The sequence below is a fragment of the Pan paniscus genome, chromosome 2, assembly GCF_029289425.2.
Source record: "Pan paniscus chromosome 2, NHGRI_mPanPan1-v2.0_pri, whole genome shotgun sequence".
In the NCBI taxonomy this organism is placed as follows: Eukaryota; Metazoa; Chordata; class Mammalia; order Primates; family Hominidae; genus Pan; species Pan paniscus.
Window position 1 is genome coordinate 123,878,180 of NC_085926.1, and position 25,851 is coordinate 123,904,030.

The 25,851-nt window shown below is 47.2% G+C and overlaps 1 protein-coding gene and 1 pseudogene across 5 annotated transcripts in view; one reads left to right on the forward strand and one right to left on the reverse strand.

The window, feature by feature from the left end:
- Positions 1–25,851, reverse strand: part of ALG1L1P (ALG1 chitobiosyldiphosphodolichol beta-mannosyltransferase like) — a 62,497-nt gene that overhangs the window by 1,370 nt on the left and 35,276 nt on the right. For 2 of the 5 annotated variants that reach the window (XM_034957272.3, XM_034957271.3), the window contains exons 2-5: positions 5,356–5,477; positions 4,432–4,491; positions 1,450–1,567; positions 366–441 (exon numbers count right to left, since the gene is read on the reverse strand). In XM_034957272.3, the coding sequence (XP_034813163.2) occupies positions 366–441; positions 1,450–1,567; positions 4,432–4,491; positions 5,356–5,455 (354 nt within the window). In that variant the 5' untranslated portion in view covers positions 5,456–5,477. Of the gene's footprint in view, positions 1–365; positions 442–1,449; positions 1,568–4,431; positions 4,492–5,355; positions 5,478–24,244; positions 24,403–25,851 lie in introns of those variants that run through there. The other 3 variants (XM_034957273.3, XM_014344361.4, XM_063602554.1) reach the window with 3 other exon arrangements.
- On the forward strand, positions 13,830–25,762 carry LOC129397518 (serine/arginine repetitive matrix protein 1-like; annotated as a pseudogene).

Below are 25,851 nucleotides of genomic sequence, written 5' to 3' on the forward strand. Positions count from 1 at the left end.
AACCTTTGCAGAATTCCACCCATATTTCAAGGCTGGTCCCAGAAGCTCCCTTTGCCCGCCCACCTACCTGATCCTGATCACTTCCTAAACTGCAGCCCGGCCCACCCGGCTCCAGCATCATTTGTGGAGTGTCAGCTCCATAAATCCAGAGGGCAGGCGGGGGTGTGTCCTAACTTTCCCGAGCCTACTGTACCGAAACGGGACAGCAGAGTGGGCCAGCCTCGGTGACCTCTGCTCCCTCCCTAGCTTTTCCGCCAGACCCCACATGGTCCCACCCTGGCTGTGGGAAGCAGGGATCAGGGAGCGTGGCTCAGTGCCAGTCTCCAGAACCCTCCCCACCCTGGCATGGTGGCAGATGTGGCTACCTGCAGCTGAGCTGCCAGTTCCTCTGAGTCCTCAAAGACCAGGCCATTTTCTTCATGTTTCACCAGCTCATGTAAACTGCAGAGAGAACCAAGGGAGCCTGAGAGCTGCCTGGAGAAGACACCAGACCCCTGGGGTGCCCACCTGGGCTCCCCCCACCACCCCATGCTCAAGCCAGGCTGGGGGTTGGAACAGGGGGTGTGGTTTCCAGGAGCTGGTTCTTAGATTTGGCATCTGAAGGGTATAAAGGCCTGGGGAGGTGCACATCAAAATGGACAAACCGATTTGAGGAGGGAGCCTTAAGGAGGGTTTGTACCTTCTGTGCTGGATGCTCTTCAAGGACTGAAGAATTATTTTTGCATGTTTTTCTTAATTCCATGGCCATGGAACAAGTCAAGACAACACCCTGGGGACTGGCTCAGCACATAAAAGATGACTTTTCTAGGGCACCAGGTTTGATCCCGACATTTCCTGAGCTCAGCTCACACGAGGGGCTCACATCCCTGAATCCCATCCAGGAGCCGGCTCCTGAGCAGGGGCCAAGGGCTCAGCTTGTGCTGGGGCTACTGCTTCTAGAATCTTCTCTAATGCCACCCTTCCAAACAGCCATCTATGCTGGGTGGAGTGAGGCCACAGCATGACACTCGTTTAACTGATTCAAACCCACCACGTGAGCTTGGCCAAAAGGGACATGGTGGGAGAGAAAGAAACAAAGAAAACCATGTAAGCCTGCAGGCAATTCCCGCCAATTCTACTCTAGGAGCAAAAGCTCCGAGTGGAGTTCTAGTATTTAGGATGCTTTTATTTCATACTAGGTTGGTGCAAAAGTAATTGCCACCTTTAATGGCAAAAACCGTGATTACTTTTGTACCAACCTAAATATAACATGAGCTCTAAATGGAAGCAACTACTTCAGTGAGGCTCAGCCCAGCCACAGTAATCGCAGGGCTCCTCCTCGTGGCCTCCAGTGTGTGCTGGACTGACTGAGGGGCAGGGCCTCACTGTGGGCAGCTCGCTCTGCACTGTTTCCCCCTCAGCGGTGGATCTGTGAAGCTATCCCCAGAAAGATTCGGGTTCTGCTCCTACCACTTGAAGTTCACGGCACACACAGGCAAACAGCACCCGAACATGTCCACCACCTTCATGGGCAGGTCCAGGCCACTGGAGGACATGTGCAGACAGACATCCAGGTCCACCGACCCTGCTAGGCAAGAGGGGTGCAGTCAGAGTGCTGGTCTCTGCCCTGGGAACACAAATCCTCCCAGCACAGTGAGGCAACATCCCCCAAGGGGAGTGAAAATCAGATAAGGCCCCCGACAGCCCCAAGCACAAGTAGCTTAAGCTGGCCAAGCAGCCACACGGCCTGGCTGGGACATCTGAAAATGTAAGTTGACACTTTTTCTACTTAACCACAATTTGGTTTTTTTGTTGTTGTTTTGGTTTGTTTTCTTTTGAGACAGAGTCTCACTCTGTCACCCAGGCTGGAGTGCAGTGGCACAATCTCAGCTCACTGCAACCTCCACCTCCCAGGTTCACCTCCCATATGTAATCCTAGCATTTTGGGAGCCCAAGGCAGGTGGATCACCTGAGGTCAGGAGTTCAAGACCAGCCTGGCCAACATAGTGAAACCCCATCTCTACTAAAAAAAATACAAAATTAGCGAAGCATCGTGGCAGGTGCCTGTAATCCCAGCTACTCAGGAGGCTGAGGCAGGAGAATCGCTTGAACCCGGGAAGGCGGAGGTTGCAGTGAGCCAAGATCATGCCATTGCACTCCAGCCTGGGCTACAAGAGCGAAACTCCGTCTCAAAATAATAATAATAATAATAATAATAATAATAATAATAATAATAATACCACAGCACACCCACCACAAACCAGCTGTCAGTGTGAAAATAAAGCGAAACAGCTTAACATTTCTAAAGACTAGCTGGGGCCAGGCGTGATGGGTCACGCCTGGAAACCCAGCACTTAGGGAGGCCAAGGCGGGAGGATCACTTGAGGTCAGGAGTTCAAGACCAGCCTGGCCAACATGGTGAAACCCTGTTTCTACTAAAAATACAAAAATAAGCCAGGTGTTGTAGCAGGCTCCTGTAATCCCATAATCTACTCGGGAGGCTGAGGTGGGAGAATCGCTTGAACCCAGGAGGTGGAGGTTGCATGAACTGAGATCGTGCACTCCAGCCTAGGCAATGGAGCGAGACTGTCTAAAACAAAGACTAGCTGGAGAGTCCTGCCAGGAAAAGGCCCTCAGCCTCCACTGCTCTGCTCACTCGAAGCTGGAAGATGCAGCTCTAGAGACGCATCAGGACCAAGCCACGACTCCCCACTTGGAGAAATCAACGGGGAAAGAGACGGAGGCAAAGGAGAACCATCTCACTGGGAGAGGCGACGCTGTTTGACACATCGTCCCTGTACCTCCCAAAGCCACTGCCCTCCCACACCTGGGCAACAGTGGCCCCAACCCCAGGCCCAGCCCTCCTGCAGGAAGGAAGAGGACTGAATGGAGGGCGTGGCAGGCTGAAAGGACGTGGCCTTCTCAAACCCCTTGGTAAAGGGCCTCTGGGGCCACCTGGCAGGGAGGGGCTGGCACACCAGGAAGTAGCCTCCTCCCGGGAGTTCAGCCAGAGCCCAGGTCTTGTCCCCAAGTGGCCTCCAGAGCCACCTTTTCAGAAAAAGTACATCCCGCCCCCCCCCCGTTCCCCCTGCTTAAGGCCCCGCCTCCTCCCTGAGCCTCCTGCTGGCCTCTCCCCTAGAAGCAGGGGGTAGTCCTCGGCCTCCAGCCAGGGGGTGCAGACCTGGATGTGCTGGAAATGCTTCTGGTGGATGAGGCGGCTGTAATACTCCGTCAGAGGCCCTTTGCCTTTACAGAGAAGAGCAGATACTGCCATGGACCCGTCTCTGTCCCTGCCAAGTGGCCCCAGGCCCAAGACACTCCCCTCTAGGAGGGATCCCTTTCCCAGAAGCTCCACCCCTCGGCAGCTCCAGTCAGGCCCCATCTGGGCCCTTCCAGAAGGAACTCAGGAGCCCCGAGACCTGCAGGGCTGTGTGCACCCTGACCCCTGACGCACAGCCCTGCACCTGCAGCCAGCTGGCCTCGGGCTGCAAACATGGCGGGGTAAGCACTGGCCTGGCACCTGACCGCCCACTGGGTGGACCCAGCCTTTTGTCTGTGTTGTGCACAGGGGACACGAGGACTCCCCCTGCCCTGCCACAGCCCCCAGAGCACAGGGCACAGGTTCCAAACCGCCCCTGCCCTGCCACAGCCTCCAGAGCACATGGCGCGGGTTCCAAACCACTCCTGGGAGCCTAGAGGCCAGAGGAGGGAGGAGAGCAGGACCAGCAGCTGGCCCAGACCCCGCCTCTTCCCACACCACTTCCGCTTTTCTCCCTCCTCACTGAGTCACCTTGAAAGGGCTCAGCAGCAGTGACTGTGGGACAGGGGCTCTTCCGTTTGAAAAATTAAAAGAGGCTTGGTTAAGGCACCAATGACATGGCCAGGCACAGTGGCTCATGCCTATAATTCGAGCATATTGGGAGGCCAAGGTGGGTGGATCACCTGAGGTCAGGAGTTCAAGACCAGCCTGGCCAACATGGTGAAACCCTGTTTCTACTAAAAATACAAAAATTAGCTGAGTGTGGTGGGCCCCTGTAGTCCCAGCTACTCGGGAGGCTAAGGCATGAGAATTGCTTGAATGTGAGAGGCGGAGGTTGCAGTGAGCCAAGATCACACCACTGCACCCCAGCCTGGGCGACAGAGACTCTGTCTCAAAAAAAAAAAAAAGAAAAAAAGACACCAATGACGTAACAACAACAACAAAAAGATGCTCGGAAACTACTGAAAAAGTAGAAAACTTGGTATCTACAGATTCAAATCTGGGCTCCCTGCCCTGCTGGGAAACCCTCTGAGCCTCAGTTTCCCCCATGTCAAGCAGTATAAGACCCTATGGCAGAGACCTGCAGTGAAGATTAAGGAGACAAGATCGTGGGAAGCACAGGGTAAAGGCTGTGTGCCCCTCCCCCTCCGCCATCCCCCAACCAAACAGACACCCAGGGTCCCAGGCGGTACCTGTTATCACACAGACAAGAGAAGGAAGGTTGTGTCCATCAAGAGTCAGTTGTTCAAACTCTGTGTTTAAAAAAAGAAACAATTCTACATGGAATTTCTGATAGAATTTCTTTCTTTTTTTTCTTCTGACAGACTCTTGCTCTGTCACCCAGGCTGGAATGCAATGGCGTGATCTCAGCTCACTGCAACCTCTGCCTCCCGGGTTCAAGTAATTCCCATGCATCAGCCTCCCAAGTAGCTGGGATTACAGGCGCCCACCACCATACCCAGCTAATTTTTGTATTTTTAGTAGAGACAGGTTTTGCCATGTTGGCCTCGAACTCCTGACCTCAGGTAATCTGCCTGCCTCGGGCTCCCAGAGTTCTAGGATTACAGGTGTGAGCCACCATGCCCATTCAGAAAAAACGTTTTAAATAAACAGTAGCCAGAGTCACCTGGTCAGGTGGAGAAAGAGCACTGCTCTGGTGGGGAGGCCACCAGCTTCTGAGATACTCTCCTGGAGGGGGCATTTCAGCCTGAGGGCCTGGTCACTCAATGACCCAACTGGGGATTCAGGGCGGCCCACCACCACCACCCCCGCTGTCCCCAGGCTGCCCCACCCAGTGGCCGGGGACAGCAACATGCTGCAGGCCAGGCAAGCAGCTCACAGCTCAGTGGCCCCCGACAAGCCCGGAGCTCCTCACCGCAGCTACACACCTACATTCTAAAGCTGCCAGCAGGATGGAGAAGTCTTCGTCCTCTATGAGAAGAGAATTGAATGTCAGGGGCCTGTTTCTAGACACCCCTCTTCCAGCTCACATGCCCTCCCCTTCTCATTGAGACTGTGGTGGGGTGGGGGCATGCAGGACTGGCAGGGGTGAGGAGAACTCAGGTTGGCCAGGTGCCCGTCACACCAACCCCAAGTGTTCCAGGGGTCGTGCAGACCTGTCCAGCCCGTGCTGCTGACCAGCAGGGCTGGCCACTCGCGGAGACGCATCACCAGCCTGCTCCCAGCATCCAGCTCCATGAAGGCCGACCGCTCCATGGCTGGGTCCTCAGGTTCTGAGCTGAAAGAGCAGGAAAAAAGCCTGTGAGAGGCCACAGAGCAGGCCCAGGACCCAGGATGGGCATCTCCTGCCGTGGCAAGGCCTGCAGGCTCCCAAAGGTTGGGGTGCCCGGCCACATCAGCAGCACCAGGCCACCCCTGTCATCCGAGGCCTGGGCTTGCTTTCTCTGATATTGTTGCTGGGTGCTAAGGTTACAACAGCAAACAAGACTGACTCATTCCTTTTCTCCACGGGACTTACTGTCTTATCATCCCCTGGACTCAAGATGAGGGTGCAGGGACGCCATCCCACACCACCCCAGCTTACCCAGGGGCACACCTTAGGGTGTGTGGACCTGCACAAAGTTCCCCTCCTTAGCCCCGTGAGACACCCCAGGGGACACACAGGTCCACAGATCTGCCACAGGCCTGGGAACCCACTGGCAGGAGAGTAAGACAGCGCAGGGGTCCACAAACATTTCTCAAAGGGCCAGAGAGTAAATACTTCAGGCTTTGCAGGCCACAGGTTCTCTGTTGCAAAACGTGATTCTGCTATTGTAGCTCAAAGGCGGCTGTAGACAACTCAGAAGGCAATGAGTGTGTTGTGTCCCAATGAAACTTGATTTACAAAAGCAGGAGACTGGCCTGTAGCCTTAGTTTGCCAACCCCTGGATGAGTGGGTTCCCAGGTCTGCAGTGAGAAGGGGAGAGGCCAGGGCAGTGGCGAGCAGGAGAGAAGGCAGCTGAGGATGGGAGGCCTACTGGGCCCTGAACGGAGAGTGCGTGCCACCCAGCTTCATGAAGAGCCGGTGCAGCAGGTCCAGAGGTGTCTCTTTAAAGAAAGATGCCGGCTTGTCACAGACGGTCACAGCCCTGCAATGAAATCATGGCAGGGCTATTGGGAGGGCTGAAGAAAGGCCTCAGGAATAGAGGACTCGGAGGCTCCAGGAAAAGAAGGACGCTTGGGGAATCCAAGTCTCAGACGATGACAAAAAGAAGCCTTGCAATCACTTGGGAATGCACAGAGAGACGTCCTAGGACCAAAACTGCCTGGACCCCCTGGCTGGCTGGGAAAGAAACTCTGCCCCCTCCTCTCCTGGCTTCCCCAAATTTTCCCATTATGTTGCCAAGCATTAGTCCAGCGTGGAGGCTACTTTCTGCTCAAACCAGTCATTTGGGTCCCGCGCCCAACATCACCCATCCTCAGTAAAACGACCTTTATTTCCTTCTTCCTGGTTTCCAGAAAGTTCCCCTAAAGCCCTGAGGAATCACCGAATGAAAGGGGCTTTTTACAAAGAGGAAACTTAAGTGGAGTGCCAATACACAACATGGATTGCACCAGGCTAGGTCTAAGATAAAACCAGACTGTGGACAACAGGACAGATAAGACCCACATGGCTCTGCACTGCCTGGGTCTGTTATTGTGTGGAGGAATGTCTTAGTCTGTTGCTCCTGTGGATGTAGCGAAAGCACGAACCAGGAGTTTTCATCCTTCACTTCATTTTCTTAATCTAGTTGTATCATCCTCTGGGTGAGCCTAGCCCACTTTAAAATGGATATTCGGATGTCAGAATGAATAGAGCAGTGTGCCTGACTTAAGTAATATCAAAATTTTAGAGATGTGGAAAAGACGGAGTTGATGAAGCTACTGTTATCCAGAGACCATGACCATTCCGAGTGGTTGGTTTCATTTCTAATGCACATCTGCTCCACCCCACCAATTGCTTTGCGCAATGTGAGGTTCTCATTACAAAGTCAACAATTCTTTATCATCTGTGTGGTCAGTCACCCTTTTGTTGTCCCTCCCTTGTAATTGTTTAATCTGGCCTCCCCTGCCACATTTCTTGGCTGCCTACTCTCCCCGCTCCTGTCAGTCAGGTTGTACTCAGGGAATGCAAATGCACAGAAAAAGTCCAGAGTCAATTGGAACTAATTAGGTGTTTTATCTGCTGCTTTGGATTATCCGTGCCCTCTATGGACACACGGCATAGGCTGGTTGAACAACCATCCCTGGATTGGTTCTAAGCAGCATTCTAAGATTCACACACAGCTTCCTATTGTCTGTGCTAACGGAGGTAAAGGCTGGTGTGAATGTACAACAGAGACATTTAAAAGCCAAGGTATAGTTTATGCCCATTTTCATTGTACATTTTAGTGAGTGTTTACAACTTTATATAACTGTCCGACCATCACCACAATCAAGGCATAGCATACTTTCAACATCACAAAAAGTTTTCTTGTGCCATCTCAGCCAATCTGCCCCTACCTTGGCCCCAAGCAACCACCATTCTGCTTTCTGTCACTATAGATTAGATTTGTCTTTTCTAGGGTTTTAGTTTCTCCAATCTCCTTCCCAGTGATGTCTGGTTTAGGCTGATATTAAAATGTGTTCATGTTCCCTACATCCACACTGATTTGACACGGTGGGCAGAGCTGGGACATGGAAGAAACATGAGAGGCAAGACGTGGAGGCTGATGAGCATAATTATTGGCAATGAGAAGAATGTTGGCTCTTCCCAGTATTCGTAGAATACGACAAAGCGGTGTGCCCATGTTGTGCCCTGAACCTATTTTCAAGGTCATTCAATACAGAGTCTCCTAAATTTAACTACCTAGGAATTGTGTTTTGCCTTGAATGGACATTTGGAAACTCCAGACTCTAGCCAGCCCCTCTCAGCCATGGAGTCATTGCTCCCCCTGGTGTAAACACAGAGACTAGTCACCCTGTGTCAGGCATTCCCACCCACCGCAGCCCTCCCTGGACCACAAGGAGCCAAGGGCAGGCAAGAAAGCTTCAGGCTCCCTCTGGCTGTTGTTAGGTTCCTGGGTCAAAGGCTGAGTTTGTGAACACAAACACTAAGAGATCAACCGCTTGAGAGAGTTCAGGAACAGAGAGAAGGGAAACCGCAGAGACAGAACTAGCTAGACATGCAAGATAGAGAGGTGAGGGGGCAGAGGCACAGCCCAAAAAACAAAGCAAGAAGCGATAGAGGGATGATTTTTTTCTCCATTTATGAGACAGCCTAAAAATTTACTCCTCTGCCCAAAATAGATTCAGATCCAGGATATGAGAATCCTTGAGAAGTGAATTTTAACATGGAAATGCTGATAAATCTTTTAAACAACTTATACACCTCCAGGTGCTGCTTAATCCCTTTAAACCTCCAATAACTCCATCCATGGTGTTTAAAGTCTCATAAATCTGCACTAGCTTAAAATAGGGAAATATAAATCATGTTCAGAAGCTTAGGGGTAAGGACAGGAGATGGGCATCCCAATGCCATTTAAAACCACAGCACAGGCTTTTCATCAAATTTTTCCAAGAAAAGTTAAAATGAAAAACATTCAGGTTTCTGGGTTGTGGTTTCATAAGTTCTCAATTTGTTCTTTTTCCTTTTTTTCAGGGCGGTGGGCTGGGGTCCAAAGGAGCATTGACTAGCTAGTCAGTTGGAAAGAAAAAAATTGCAAACACCCGTCTCACTTAGTCCTTTTACACAAAATAAAACCTAAAATAAAAAATAATGACAAACTACTACCAGAAGTCATCAGAAAACAACAATGTTTCTGGTAAAGCACCAACAAAAATAATGTCTGGTGTTTGTTAAATTGTTAATTTGTGCCAAAAAATAGAAGTTATAGATACTATTCTACTAATAATAGCTACCTTTTCTTTTTCATTCCTACCACATGCCCAGCACCTACCACTGAGCTGAGGACACACACAACCACCTCCTCATCCCCCTGCTGCAAAGGCTGTCAGATTTTTTCTGCCTCCACATTCGTAATATTTCTCATTACAAGCAGTGATTCTCAATAGCTGTTCAAGAAGGTATTGGAGAAGCCACACTCTCCTAGAAAATCCAGGGGGTACATGAGAGATCCAGCAGGGGAAGGCTTTTCTGTGTGAAGAGCTTTGGGTACATTATCTAATTTTATCCCCACAGCAGCCTCATGAGAAATATTATTATTATTTCTGTTTTACAGATGAGGAAGCTAAGGTTCAGACTGTTTAAGTAATTTAACCCAAGTAGCGTGGCTGGTAAATGATGGAGCAAAAATTCCAACCCCGAGTCTGCTTTGGAAGACCTGATCTTATCCAAGCTGCCATCTACCTTCTGTGGGGCAATAGAACCAGACCACAGAGCATTTGGAGGAATCTCACATATCACACTCTAAGAATTGATATGTTTTCTGCTTCCTCTTTTCTGGCCCGGTCCAGTGATCTTTCAAACCCCAAAGTCTTAGAAAAATCCACTGTGTTAACTGACTCTTTACTGAAACTTCAGTCCTGTAGAGAAAATAAGAGTCTCCAGCTTGTGTCGCTTGCTTCAAGTTCCAGTTGGCCTGCAGAGATGTACCACCAAGTGATCCTGGGAAAACACCGGAACTTTCGTTTCCCTACCTACTAAATAGGGATCTATAAGACCTATCTTTGGGGTTGTTGTGAGGGTTAACATGTGGGAAGACCATCTGGAGCCTGCAAAGTCCAGGCAATTGCTGGGTCATGTGATGAGTATGGTAGCCAAGTATGGTGCCTGAAGTATAATAAAGAGGAAAAGCCTCCCTAAGGTCTGTCTTCACAGAGCGGATATTACAGAGCACTTTATCCCCAAATAGTTCAGAAAGCATCTCCTAAGAATAAGGACATTATCCTCTTTTTATATAATGTATATAACCGCAATACTTTTATTACACCTAAGAAAAGTAATAATAATTCCAGAATATCAGATATCCCCAGTTGTTTCAAGAATGCCTTTTATAGCTGTTTTCATTGTGCCAAAATACACATAACATAAAATGTACCATTTTAACCATTTTTAAATGTATACTTCAGTGGCATTAAGTACAGATTGTTGTGTAATCATCACCACCATCCACCTCCAGAACTTTTTTATCTACCCCACTGAAACTACATCCAGTAAAATACTAACTACTCAGCCCCTGGCAACGACCATTCTACTTTCTGTCTCTATACATTTGACAACTCTGGTACTTCATGTAAATAGAATCACACCGTATTTGTGCTTTTGTGACTGACTTATTTCACTTAGCACAATGTCTTCTAGGTTTATCCACGTTGTGGCATGTGTTAGAATTTCCTCCCTTTTTAAAGCTGAATGATATCCCACTGCATGTATATGCCGCATTTTGTTTATCCATTCATACATTGATGAACACTTTTATTGCTTCTACTTTTTGGCTATTGTAAATAATGCTGCTATGTACAGGGGGGTACAAATACCTGTTTGAGTCTTTGATTCTACTTCTTTTGAGTGTATATGCAGAAGTGGGGTTGCTGGATCATATAGTAATTCTGTGGTTAATTTTTTGAGGATTAGCCATCCCATTTTTCACAGCAGCCATACCTTTTTACACACCCACCAGCAATGCACGAGGGTTCCAATTTCTCCACATCCTTACCAATACTTGTTATTTTTTGTTGCCTTATATTTTATCTTATTTTATTTTAGGGATGGGGTCTTGCTGTGTTGCACATGTTGGAGTGCAGTGGCTATTCACACTTAGCGCACTGCAGCCTCTAACTCCTGGTCTCAAGAAATTCTCCCACCTCAGCCTCTTGAGTGCTGGGACTACAGCATCATTGTGCCTGGCACTTTCTTTTTTCTTTTTTTTTTTTAATAATAGCCAACTTAATGTGTTTGATCTCATTGTGGTTTTAATTTGCATTTCCCTCATAATTAGTCTTTTTGTGTGTTTATTGACCAGTTGTACATCTTCTTTGGAGAAATGTCTATTCAACTCCTTTCCCCATTTTTCAATCTGTTAATTATTTTGCAGTTGTTGAGTTGTAAGGATTCTTCGCATATTATGAATATCAATTTGCAAATGTTTTCTCCCCTTCAGTGGTTTGCCTTTTCTCTGTGTTGATTGTGTCCTTTGATGCACGGAAGTATTTAATCTTTATGTAGTCCAATTTATCTATTTTTTCTCTTTGTGCTTTTGGTGGCAACCAGAAAATTTGAAATTACATGCAGCTGCAGCTGACATTATATTGCTATTGGACACTTCTGACCTAGAAGCTTGATTAGATTTAGGTTAATCCATTTTGGCAAGAATACTTCATAGTTTGGACACAGTGGCTCACGCCTATAATCCCAGCACTTTCAGGCAGAACTCCCACAGGAGTTTGAGACCAGCCTGTGCAACAAGGTGAAACAACATCTCCACAAAAAATATGTATAAAATTAGCCAGGTATGGTGGCACACATCTGTAGTCCCAGCTACTAGGGAGGCTGAGGTGGGAGGATCACTTGAGACTGGGAGGTCAAAGCTGAAGTGAGCTTTGCACAGCTGCCCTCTAAACTGGGTGACAGAGCAAAACCCTATCTCAAAAAAAAAAAACCTTCATAGTTGATGTTGTGTACTTCATAATATATTACAGCAAGAGGTATATAATATCTAGTTGTCCTACTGTCACTGATGCTAAATTTGATTATGTGGATAACTGCCAGATATCTGGATTATAAAGTACATTTTCTCTTTTGCAATTTCTAAATAATTTGTGAGATGATACTTTGGCACCAGAATACCATTTCAGATATTATCAAACCTTGACACTGGTTAGCCCTCTTAGAGAAATGTACAGAGCAAAATTAAGGAAAAGAGTCAATGAGTCAGATCCTAAATGCATGACCCTCCAGGAAGGCAGTTCAGATAACTCCCTGCCTTTGTATCCTGGCTTTTTGGTGGCTGCAACAGCCAGAGAACATGTCTTGCCTACCCCTTCTGCCTGTCCTTTTTCTTAGTGGCTGCTATGTAATCTGTGGCACTCTCTTGGGCCAGTCATTTCCATTGTAACTATAACTACAGCTTACCCAAGCCTTATTTTCTGTCTTGCTATTAGCAATAACCCAGGCTTGTGCTATAGCCTCTGCTTCTACATTTCTGAGAGATCCCAAAGGGAGTCTGTCATGCACTGAAGAACCTGTCTCTTTTTCACCTCTTTTTCTTTCTGTGACTACATTTATATCTGTGCTAATTAACATTAATATTAATATCTGGGCTACATTAATATCTGTGTTCTTGGAGCAACCAGAGGGGCAAACTCCCATGGTGCCAAAGTGGCCCTAGACTTCCCAGAGTGTTTTCTGGCTAAAATCATGCTGAGTCTACATGAAGTGGGGAAAAGTGTCTTATTCCTCCCCCTTAGGACACTTTCCCTCCAGGTGCCAATGCAGCACCTTTGTGCTCTTCTGTCTCACAACATCGGTTATGAAATCACATACTTCAGTTTCTGCTTGACTTGCTAGAATTTGGCTCATTATAAATATCCGGGACAGACACCTTGTTGCCTCCTGATCCCCCTCTTCTCCCCAGGCATTTCAGCAAGAACACCTTCCCTCTTCTTTTAGCCAAATCAGCTCCTGGCACTCCACCTACTTTTCTTCAGAGGTATATAAATCCAATTTAGGCTCCCAAAAGGATAGCTAGTCTTATTCTCTATTATAGTACCTAAGTAGGAGAAAACACTCTCCTACTGGAATTTTCTTCAGTATGTTTATGTGATTGCAAGCACAAATGGCTGATGATGTAATCAAAGGACTCCAGTTAGGTCCTAAGGTTTGCTCCTATTACAAGCAAAAAGAGATACTAGTAACCCTTCCAGAATAGCTCCATGGACCCAAGGATCCAAGAGACCAACTGAGGAAGTTAAGAATAAGCACAAGTGATGTAAAAATCTAAAACTATTTCTAGAAGAAAACATAGAAGAAAAGCTTTGCAATTTTGAGGCAGGCAAAGATTTCTTACTATGCAAAAAGCATGGACAATGAATCAAAAAGTTGATAAATTGGACTTCATTAAAATGTTGTTCTTTGCAAGACACTACTTTAAAAGATGAAAAGTTAGCCAGGCACAGTGGCTTATGCTTGTAATGTCAGCACTTTGGGAGGCCGAGGCAGGAGGATTGCTTGATCCCAGGAGTTTGAGAGCAGCCTCGGCAGCATGGCAAGACCCTGTCTCTACAGAAAACAACAACAACAACAACAACAAAAACAAAAAAACCTGAGTGTTGGTGCACACCTGCATTCCCAGCTACTTGGGAGGCTGAGGTGGAAGGCTAGGAGAAAACATTTGTAATACACATATCTGGCAAAGGATTTATATCCGGATAGAAAGAATTCTTACAATTCAATAACAAGAACCAACACAATTTTTAAATGGGCAAAATATTTGAAGAGACACTTCATCAAAGAAGATATATGAGTGGCAAATAAGCACATTAAAAATACTCAACATGATTAGTTGGTGTTGAGCATTAGTCATCATGCAAATAAACCACAATGAAATACCAATGCACAGTCACTAAAATGGCAAGAAATTTAAAAGACTGACCCTACCAACCCTTGACAAGAATGTGGAAACAACTGGAATTCTCCTATAATGCTGTTCAGAATGTAAAATGGTACAACCACTTTGAAAAAGGGTATGGCAGTTTCTTTCTTTCTTTCTTTCTCTTTTTCTGAGACAGACTTTTGCTCTTGTCACCCAGGCTGGAGTGCAGTGGTGCGATCTTGGCTCACTGCAACCTCTGCCTCCCAGGTTCAAGCAGTTCTTCTTCCTCAGCCTCCCAAATAGCTGGGATTACAGGCACATGCCACCACATCGTAATAATTTTTGTATTTTTATTAGAAACGGGGTTTCGCCATGTTGGCCAGGGTGGTCTTGAACTCCTGACCTCAGGTGATCCACCTGTCTCAGCCTCCCAAAGTGCTGGGATTACAGGCGTGAGCCACCGCACCAGGCCAGCAGTTTCTTAAAATGTTAAACATACACCTGTCATATGACCCAGCCATTGGACTCCTAAGTATTTATCCAAGAAAATTAAAACATATGTCCACACAAAAGCTTATATATGAATGTCTATAGAAGCTTTAATAATAATAGCCCAAAACAAATGTCCCTCAACAAGAGAAACAAAATGCCATATATTCATACAATAGAATACTATTCAGCAGTAAAAACAAATAAATTATTGATATGTCAATAAAATGAATAAATCTCAAAATAATTATGCTGAGTGGAAAAAAGCCAGACACAAAAGAATGCATACTAAACAATTCTATTTATATAAAATTCTGGAAAATGTGAACTTCCCTGAAGTGACAGAAAGCAAATCAGTAGTTCTATGATGCTAAGAGCAGGAGGCAGGATGGACTGCAAACATATACAAAGGAACTTTTTGGAATGATGGAAATGTTTCATGTGGTAATAATGGTGCTTTCCCAGGGGCATGTGTCTGTCAAAAGTCATTAAATCACACAAATTTGTAAAGTGGCAAAGAGGAAGTTAAAGCAGAGAATGAGTTGGAAGCTGAGTCAAGAGAGTCCCTCACGTGTCCAGGGAAGGTTAGCAAAAAGCTCAGGCTGGAAATAGACTAGACTGAGTTCCAGATAGCTGTAGTCAGAAGAAGGGTGATCTCACTGGTGTTAAAGACTACTCAATGGTGAGCTACACACACAACCTTCTTGCCTGGAGGGCTTTCCTCTTCCCAGCCACATCTGTCCTGCTGGTAAGATGCTCTTCCTCCAAGAATTATTTTTTAACTTTTCCCTGCTCATTCTGCATTTACAGCATGGTTTCCACTAAGTCATCTATATAACACTTCCTTTCACAGCTATTTGTTGCCCATTGCATATCACTTTTTAAGTCAGATATTACCAAGCATTGGCAAAAAGGTGGGGAAAGAGAGCCCTCACCCACTGCAGATGCAGCCGTTCTGAAGGACAATTGTGCACCTTAAATCCACCAAGTCCACTCCTGGGTATACACCCAGGGAAATTCTTCCCAGGGAACACAAGATGTTCCCAACAAGCTTCACTATCACTCTGCTGGAGGCAACCTAGGTGTCTATGTCCAAGGAATGTACAGGTAAAATATAATTTGTGTATACAATAGGATAATAAATTATATTTTCATTTAGAAACCTGGATTGATCTCAAAAATGGAGTTAAGAGTAAAAAAGCAAAAACAGAATGGGATTTATAGCACAATTCCATTTATCTATCAAACACACACATAAAGCAGCCTTGTGTATTTTTGTAGGGATGCTTATATATCTAAATAAACATCTGTTGGATGGATTGGAAGAACTATATTAAATGTATTAGAGTGGATACCTGTGCAAGGAGGGCAGTGGGTTTAGGAATGATAGATGAAGGGAAAAAAACAATAAACCTTAAAAAAATGTTGTCACAAAAAGGTTGGTTCTTCTATGAATAAATGATAACATTCCACGAACTGAGAAGCAGGATTACCTCGAACATGTGCACATGAATTCCAAAAGGTATAAAAAAGAAAAAAAAAGACATAATTCTAGCATTTTGTCTGTTTTTCACATTCAAAACAAAGGAACTGTTTCCTGTTTTACAGGTTTTCTATTGTTGCCATAACAAATTACTATACACTTAATAGCTTAAAACAACATAAATTTATTGTCCTACAGTTCCATAGGTAAAAAGTCTACCACATGTCTTATTGGGCAAAAATCAAAGTGTTGGTAGCACTGCATTCTTTTCTGAGGGCTCTAGGAGAGTTTCCTTGCCTGTTCCAGCTTCTAGAAATCACCCACATTTCTCAACTCATGGCCCTCCTCCTCTGTCTTCAAAGCCAGCAAGGGCAGCGCTAGTCCTTCTCACATCTCCTTCTCTGACTCTGACCTTCTCTTCTACCTCCCTCTTTCACTTTTCAGGACACTTGTGATTATATGGGGCCCACCTGGATCACCCAGGACACTCTCTCTATCTTAAAATCAGCTGCTTAGCCACCTTAATTTTATCTGCAACCTCCACTCCCCTTTGCCGTGTAAGGTAACATATTCACAGGTTCTAGGGATTATGACATGGACATTTGTAGTCTGTTATTCTGCCCACCACACCTGAGCATGAGTCAAATACTGAAAAACACAAAGCCACATATTCTTTCTCATTGTGAATGAGTTATTCAGCCAAATGACAAAAAATATGTTGATGCTACTGTGTGCTAGATCCCCATGGTAAGAGCTGAAGTTACAGCAGTGGTCAGGAGTTGGGGGTTTGGTGATGTTCCCTCCTTGCAACAAAAATTCCCATTCTGGCATATTTTAGCTAAAGGATAAATGAGAAGTATTCTGATTAAGCTATCTCATTACAATGTAAATGACTGGCCTCTAGAAGAGATACTTACCTTCTTTTCAAAAGAAGCACCCTAACCCAGGGCCTCTTAAACTTTAATGGGCATATAAATTGCCTGGGAATCTTGTCAAATGGAGTTTTGATCCAGTAGGATTGGCATGAGGCCTGAGCCTGCTTTTTTCACGAACTTCCAGATGATGCTAATGCTACCTGTCCAGGGCTGCACTTCTGTTTGAGTTAGGGAACAAGACCATAACTCAACCAGAGCTCCAATTGTAAGCCATAGTCAGTCTGACCCTGCCATCAATCAATCTTTATGATGGGTTTACCTCCTTCTAAGAGGTGACGGTAGTCAACTAGCTTTGCAAAACACCACACTTTGTCACTGTGACAAAATACCCCCAGCAGAGAGGATACTTCATCTACTAGGAATGCCCTCGGTTTCCCACAAGGATGGTTTCTGACCAAGACCCACATCCATCCCCACATATGGGTGTGCTGTATACAATCCTTGATAGGATAGTCAGTCTCCTGTTTCCCCGGCCAGGACTCCTAACCTCCAAGACTGATGCCCCCCAGACAGTGTGACTCAGTGGCCCAGTGTCTGAATTCATATCTATTGTCAGAAGTGTATTTGATTGGGCAAAATCAGGACTATATTGGGACAGATTACCTGAGCTATTTGAGGAGCACCTTACTAGATCAAGTTATAAAGGCTGACAAGATTCAATATTATCTCCCTACTAGTGTTTTGCATACTAGTTCCATTAGGGCTGAGAAATAATAGATGAGCAGAAGACAGAGCAGAAGCAATAGAATCTCCATAGGTAAGTTGGGTTCTCTTTATAGCAACCTCAAAGGGACTCTGGCCAAAGAAACTATCTTAGTAAAGCTCAAGGACCAATGGGAGGACACATTATTGCATCAAGGTGAATTGATACTGTAATTTGTAAGGTAAAAGAATGCAAGTTCCTATATATACCACGTGGCTGTTCCTGATTAATGAGTTTGGGCAGTACCACTTCATACTACACTTTTGAACATTGATGTGCTTGGGTGTTCTCTGAGCTGTGACTTCCCCAAATCCTTGTTTGGGCTGCAAAACTTTGATCACTGTGGGGCAACAAAGCAGAACCATACCTGCAGTTCCACACCTTCTACTTACAAAATAACCAGGTGCATCTCATCTCCTCGTCAGAGTGCTGGTGTAACATTTCCCCTGAGAATTCCTTGAGGAACTTCCATTTTATGGCATCTATAGGCCTTCTTCCCAAATTATTCTGGGTGGGTAGCTGCTAAAAACCCTCTTGTATGAACAAACACTGTGGGAGCTCCCCCACTCAAGCAGCACAGATCCAAAGTTGGTACCCCTGCAATAGAGCAATGGTGGGAGGCATGGATCTCTGCCAGGTGGAGAGGAGACATATTCTGACTATAGCAGGACTTAAAGCTGTCAATTCATCCAGCATCTCAGCTGAATGACCTCCATGACAGCTGTTTCCTATTGTAGAACAAATTAAGTTAGGGAGTCACTATTCTCTCTCACCCTAAGTATTCATTCAAGTATTAAAGTGTAGAACTTTACATCAGGCAGCAGCTTTTAAAACATAGAGTCTAATACCCATCATTTTGCGGATTTGAAAAAAAATGAAGACTAGCTATGAAGGCCCAGGAAGCCAGCTTACCCTCCCACCCTTCTGTTTACATCGCATTCCCACCTCTATACTTTTTACCACTTTCATACTTTTTATTTCCTCCTTCCCTTTCACTTAACTTGGAATAATGGCTCCTGAATTTCTTGCCTCCACCAAAACTGGATGGATGGCTTTTCTCCCTCTGCTGAAGGGAAGAAAGCTGTGAAAGCCTACAGATAAAGGAAGTAAATAGACCAAGATTAAACAGGCAGTTCATGGAAGAGATGATATCCAAACCCAGCTCACAGAGGCTAGTCAGGTGACTTGTTTGAAGTCACATATCTAGTTGATGGCAATGCTGGGACCAGAACCCACCTCCAACTTCAAGACTTTTTCCCACTAAGCCTTCCTCAACCACAGCTAGAACACTTCCCCATACCTGATGAAATGACACCTTATTACAGATTCAATAATACCTTTGAAGATATTCGCCTTGAAAGGTGAAGGCCAAGTTTCACCTTGAAAGCTGAAGGTCAAGGTCTGCTTTGGGGAAAAGGGTAAATGATGCTACCTGGGAATGCTACTGATCAGGCCTCGGTCTTTTATCTCACAGTCACATTAGCCTTTCCACCTAATTCCATTTTTAGGGTTTAAGCTTTTTTTATTTTTATTTTTTATTTTATTTATTTATTTTTTTGAGACGGAGTCTTGCTCTGTCACCCAGGCTGGAGTGCAGTGGTGCCATCTCGGCTCACTGCAAGCTCTGCCTCCCGGGTTCACGCCATTCTCCTGCCTCAGCCTCCTGAGTAGCTGGGACTACAGGTGCCTGCCACCATGCCCGGCTATTTTTTTGTATTTTTAGTAGAGACGGGGTTTCACCGTGTGATCCAGGATGCTCTCGATCTCCTGACCTCGTGATCCACCCGCCTCGGCCTCCCAAAGTGCTGGGATTACAGGCATGAGCCACTGCGCCCAGCCGGGTTTAAGCTTTTTAATTCTTTTCCAACACAATCCCTGTCTGGCCATGTGTTACTACTATCTTGCTATTTCAAGTTTCTCTCCAGCTGGGTAAATCTTCATTCTGTGTCCTAGCCCTGGGCTTTTCTCTTTGGTTTCCTCTCATCTGCCCGGGAGGCCAGCTTACCCTCCCACCCCTCTATTCACATCTCACTCAACTCTTCCCACTTCTATACTTTTCACCACTTTCATACTTTCTACTTCCTGCCTCCCTTCCACTGCTCTTGGAATGATGGCTTTTGAATTTTTTGCCTTCACCAAAACTGGATGACTTCTCCCTCTGCTGAAGGAGGGCAGGGGGCTGGGGGAAGTCGTGAAAGCCCCAAAATGCCATCTTTCATCTCATTTTCTATTTCTAGCACATATTCTGTTTATAATTCTGCCTCCCTCATAGCAGATTGACACAGCACTCTGCTTAGTTCCCAGAATAAATGCAATTCAAGAATGAGAGGCAAATCCAGGCTCCCAGGATTCTTCTGCAGTCAGGCATTTGTTAGGGTTTTTTCTGTTAGCATTTGAGGAGTGTCTCTGCTGGTAGCCCTGCTTCTCTGAACCCATCTTCTACTGTCCTGAAAATGCCTTCCATACAGGATTTTCTTCATGGTAGATTTCCTTTCCTGATCATGTCTGGACTAAGCTTATATCAAAGGCAGTTTTTATTCCCCACACATACATTGACTGTGCCATAAAAGATATTTAAATATTTGTTGGATAAACAAGTGAATACTAGCATATTAAATGATAAGTCATAACCTGAGTTTGTGGGAAGCCAATTTGGAATTATAGTTAATCCACAAAATAAAAAATACATGTAAAAATTTACATTTTCAAATTAAAAACCAATTTTATATGACATTCAATATCTCTGATGTCCTCATCACCAAATCATAAAACCTGAAGGAAGGAGCAACATTTGCAGAGTAACTTCCACTTTAGGAATTGTGCTTTGCTTAAATAATTTTATTTATTCTACAACTTGTGAAATAGGTATTATTATCCCCCACTTTGTAGGCAACAAAACTGAGACCCATGCAAGTTGAGTAGCTTAGCCTAGGTAACAGAAGAAGTAAGTGGCAAAAAATGAATTAGACCCAAGTTTATCTGACTTCAAAGCTCACTTTAAAAACCAAAAGAGGATGTGGGATCTTTGAACACGGCATCTGATGTAGCACATGCTGATGACTTCTGGTGCAGACTGTGTTCCCCTTGACTATTTCTTTCCTGCTTAGCACATAGTAGATGTTCAAACAAATAGTTGTTGAATTAAATTATTGAATGTACCATTTAGACTCAAAGTTCCTTAATCTGGTAGTATGCTAATATTCAGGGCTTGATATAGACACTTTAGAAGCAACCCAGCATCAAGTTTTGGAAGGTTATCCTGTGGGGATGCACAGGCCAATGTTCTCTGTCTTGTCTTCATCAGGGAAAACAGACATGGGATAATGACTTTACTAGGCAAGATGTAGGTATGAGCTAAGGGAAACATGGTAAAACACTGGATCAAGCCGCTGAGGAAGGCAAAATATTTTGTATGCAGATGCCCATCACTCTTGGATAAGCCAGGCTTGAGTGGCTGCAGAGGCACCAGGAGCTGCTCTTCTGCATTTGTGGCAACAGTAAGAAAAAGTCTCCTAGCAGAAACTGACCTTGTTCTATAGCATCCTCTCCATGGTAATGTGGAGTTGTTAGTTCCCTTCATTGCTCTCTGATGCATAGCTTTAATCGTATCTTTGCTTTTATGTAGAGAATAGATTCATATTCCCCAGAGGATGGCTGGGAAAACCCACTGCTAGCCTCGAATACAAATAGGAGTCTGCAGAAGCTGCTGCTTCATGGGTGGGCACAGGGAAGAGGAGATGAAAGAGGACAACAACCTCCAAAGGTCTGAGGTTCAGGCATGGAGGCATCACGGTTCCTCTTGCCCTCTTCTAAGGAGTGAAAACAGGAGGAATTTTATTCAAAGGAAAATGAGAAAATTGCCTTCTGGGGGATGTTATGTGGTGCTGGAAAACTACCATCTCCCCAAAAAGCTGTTCCTCACCCATACAGGAGCTCCCATGGCTGAGGGACAGCTAATACCACTGTTGATATAATTATCTATTACCTTCCTCAATTTTTTATGCATGTTTCTCCATAATTGAGATCATACTGAATAAACATTTTGCAATCTGCCTTTTCCAGTTAACATTGTAGCTTGTAAGCATTTGAGGGGAGGTTATTATAAAATCCAGCCATTTTACAGTTGAGGGGCCATCAGGCAGAAATAGCAGCAATGACAGGAACTCCTGGGCTGGCTTCTGGGAAGTCAAATAGTCCTATCCCACCCATGGTATGGTGCACCCATTTATACAACCTCATGAGGCAGTTGGCAGTAGTTGGCTCCGGGAGGAAGGATCAAGGGAGTTGTTGTTTTTTAAAAATCTCTCAATTTCTTATATTTTTCAAAATTTCATAATAAACCAGTGTCACTTTCACAGTCAGAAAAAAATATTTTAAAGATGTTTCCTTCCTGCTGCCAAGAAAGCAGCAAGGCATTAGAATCTGAATCAAGGCAGAAGAGCAAGCTACCCAGGCTCATCTCACCATGCTTGAGGCTCCCCATCTATGGAATGGGGACAGTCACTCTGGACCTCCCAGAGTAGAGACTGTAACACTATCTGTCACATATGGAGAAGGTGATGTCACTCTAGGACAAGGTGAAGAGATGAGCAGCCCATGTTTTGGAGGTGGCAAAGCTTTGTGGTCCACAGCTGCCAACCCCTCCAAAGCCCCCCAAAGCCTCTCAGAGGAAGAACAGAAATTTGCCTTATTTATGATTATAACCTCCCAACTCAGCCATCATTCAGAACAGATTGGAACCTTGGTATCTTTAGACTCTGAGAAAGGAGTTAAGCTACATTCTTTTCCCATTGCTCGCAAACAGGGCCAACTCATTCATTAGGCACAGGAGACACAGTAGCTAGGGACCAAAATACCGTTAGGGGTACACAAAATGTTTTAACATATTATATTCATGTGTTTGTCATTATTCCAAAACAGTCATAAAATATGATTTTTCATTTTTTTAATGGAGGAAAAGGTCCAAGAAGTCAAAAGCGCCTACTGCCCACAAAAATCACAACATGGCCCTGGTCACTTAGCCTATATTTCAGCTTCGTATTTTCTACGCCCTTCCATGAAATCATCAAGGTGGATTATGAACCAAAATGTCTACTATTCCTCTCTAATCATCTTCTTCATCATTCTGGTAAAGAGGAAACAGACTTTGGGTGTAGATTTTTGGCATGAAAATAACCAGAGCCATGAGATAAAACAGAGACCCTCACAGTAGAATTAGGCAGATGGAGACATATTTGGCAGAGAGCAGAAGAAACAACTTTTAAAAAAATTATTATTATACTTTAGGTTCTAGGGTACATGTGCAGAATGTGCAGGTTTGTCACATAGGTATACATGTGCCATGGTGATTTGCTGCACCCATCGACCTGTCATCTACATTAGGTATTTCTCCTAATGCTATCCCTCCCCTAGCCTCCCACCCCACAATAGGCCCCGGTGTGTGATGTTCCCCTCCCTGTGTCCATTCTCATTGTTCAACTCCCACTTATGATTGGTTTTCTGTTCTTGTGTTAGTTTGCTGAGAATGATGGTTTCCAGCTTCATCCACGACCCTGCAAAGGACATGAACTCGTCCTTTTTTATGGCTGCATAGTATTCCATGAAGTATATGTACCACATTTTCTTTACCAGTCTATCATTGATGGGCATTTGCGTTGGTTCTAAGTCTTTGCTATTGTGAACAGTGCTGCAATAAACATACATGTGCATGTGTCTTTATAGTAGAATGATTTATAATCCTTTGGGTATATACCCAGTAATGGGATTGCTGGGTCAAATGGTGTTTCTAGTTCTAGATCCTTGAGGAATCGCCACACTGTCTTCCACAATGATTGAACTAATTTACACTCCCACCAACAGTGTAAAAGCATTCCTATTCCTCCACATCCTCTCCAGCATCTGTTGTTTCCTGACTTTTTAATGATCACCATTCTAACTAGTGTGAGATGGTATCTCATTGTGGTTTTTATTTGCATTTCTCTAATGACCAGTGATGATGAGTTTTTTTTCCATGTTTGTCGGCTGCATAAATGTCTTCTTTTGAAAGTGTCTGTTCATATCCTTCTCCCACTTTTTGATGGGGTTGTTTTTTTCTTGTAAATTTGTTTAAGTTCTTTGTAGATTCTGGATATTAGCCCTTTGTCAGATGGATAGATTGCAAAAATAGAAAAAGCTTTTAAATTGCTCCCACAAAAACCATTACAATACTGATGGATAAGACGCAATAACTCTATGAAATGATCTGGCATTGCCCCCTTTTCCTAGGAAAAATTGTCCCTCATTCCTTAGGATAATATTTCTGTGAAATGTGAACATCCCTTTCATAACCCTGGTCCTTTTAAAATTAGAGTTATATTCTCATGAGCCAGGCGCCCAGAAGCCCATCAGCCCGCCTCCCGCCAGGCCAGAATACGGCGCCAGCGCGCATGGGGCGCGCCCCCGGGGCGGGGCGGGGCGTGGGGCGGCCTGGGGCCGCTGAGCGCCGGGCCGCCCCCGCTGATACGCCCAGCTGTGGGCGCCCGCGATCCCAGGCTGCGCCGGGCGGGGGCTGAGCCGTACCCCGCGCCCAGCGTGCCCCGCCGGCGAGGGGGCCGCCGCCTGCCTCCGCCCAGGGCCCGAGCCCCGCGGCGCCGCGTAGCCGAGGAAGCCCGGCTGCCGCGAGCCAGGCGCTGGGCGTCAAGGTCACCGGCCCGACAGGGCGCACGCACCGCCACGGAGGCCAAGGTCCCCCCGAGCCGGCGCTCGCGCGTGCGCAGCGAGACAGTGACCGGCGCTTGGAGGCCACCCGCCACGCCCGCGCCCAGAGCCCCTCATCCGGCAACGAGTCCGAGCCCAGCCCAGGCAAGGAGAACGCGCGCCCCGCGCCGCGCGCCCCGGCCCACCCACCTAGCGCCACGACGGCCGGAAGTTCAACTCGCAGGAGGAGGAGGTCATGGACGGCTTCGCCATACCCAGCTTCAGCACCCTGGAGGCCCTGAGAAAGATATAGCCCTGGAGCCACAGGAGCGGAAGGAGAAATGGGAACGTCGCCTTATCAAGAACCCCGGGAGTCGGAAACCTGCCTCCTTGCGGAGCCGAGTGAGACCAGGCGGCCCCTGGAGGCAGGCAGCCCCGGGCAGGACCTCGAGCCCGCTTGCCATGGGGCGAGGAAGGTCCCGCTGCAGTCCTCCAAGCAGGTGTGCTCCCCAGAAGGGGGGCCGCTCCCAGCTAGCCACTGGGACCAGAAGAGCCCCGCCCAGCGCCAGGAACAGCTCCAGCCCAGCCAGCCCGGCCAGCCCCAGGGGTCCCTCCCAGCCCTACTCCTGGCAGCCCTGCCAGCCCTCCCAGCGGCCACTCCTGGGTCAGCGCAGCTGGCCCTGGCGGTCACTTCTGGGCCTGAAACAGCCCTGCCAGCGCTGGCGGTCACTTCTGGGCCCCGGTCAGCCCTGCCGGCCCCAGCGGCTCCTTCCAGGCCCAGATCAGCTCTGCCAGCCCCAACAGTCACGCCTGGCTCAGCCCTGCCGGCCGCATTGGGCACTCCCAGGTCCCTCCTGGCCCCAGGGTCCCTTCTGGACCCCTGCCTCTACTGCCGGCGCCTGCGGTTCCTCCTGGCCCCAAGGCACCGCTGCAGGCGCCTGCGGTCTCTGCTGACCCTGTGGCACCGCTGCCGGCCCCTGCGGCCGTGGGCCAGCCCGTGTCACTGTGGCCAGCCTGGTAGGGCATCCTCAGGACAGCGCAGCCGGCCCCTGTGGTCACTGCTAGCCCAGTGCCGGGGGTACCAGCCCCCACGGCCACTCTACACCCTCTGACCACGGCGACGGCCCGCCAGTTTCCTCCCAGGACAGTGCTGCTGCCCCCGGTGGGCCTTCTTAGCCCCACGTCAGTACGGCCAGCCCCGAAGGTCCCTGCTGAGCCAGGCCAGCCGCCCCGGCGGTCGCTGCTGCGCCTCAGGTAGCCCCAGTGGTTAGTGGAAGCCCCAGAGCTGTAGGGCCCACTCACGCCTTCACTCCTGGGCCCGGGACAGCCAAGGCAGCAGAAGCGGCCGCTCATGGGCGTGGAGCAGCCTTGCCCACCCAAGCGGCGGCTCATGGGCCTGGAGCAGCCCTGCCAGTCCCTGCGGCCGCTCATGGGCCCCAACAAAGCCTGCAAACCCCAGCCGTTGCTCCCCATTCCCGATCGCCCTTCGCTCCTGGGGTACCCAGGCGCACCCTGCCGGCCTCTTCAGGGGCCCCTGTGCCAGCCACTGCAGTCCCTGTTGGATCTGGCCGGCCCCTTCAGCCCCGGCTCTCACTCCTTGTCCTGGGCCATCCCTGCTGGCCCCTGAGGTCACGGCGAACCCGATCCTGTGCCCCTGGGGTGGTCCGTCAGGCCCCATCTGTGAGCCCCGGAGCCCCCATCTGTGAGCCCTGGAGCCCCCATCTGTGAGCCCTGGAGCGTGATGCCTGCGGGCCTCTTCCCGGATGCGTTTTCCAGGCCACCCCAGTTAGAGCTGCATCTTGGCAGGGCCCCGAGAG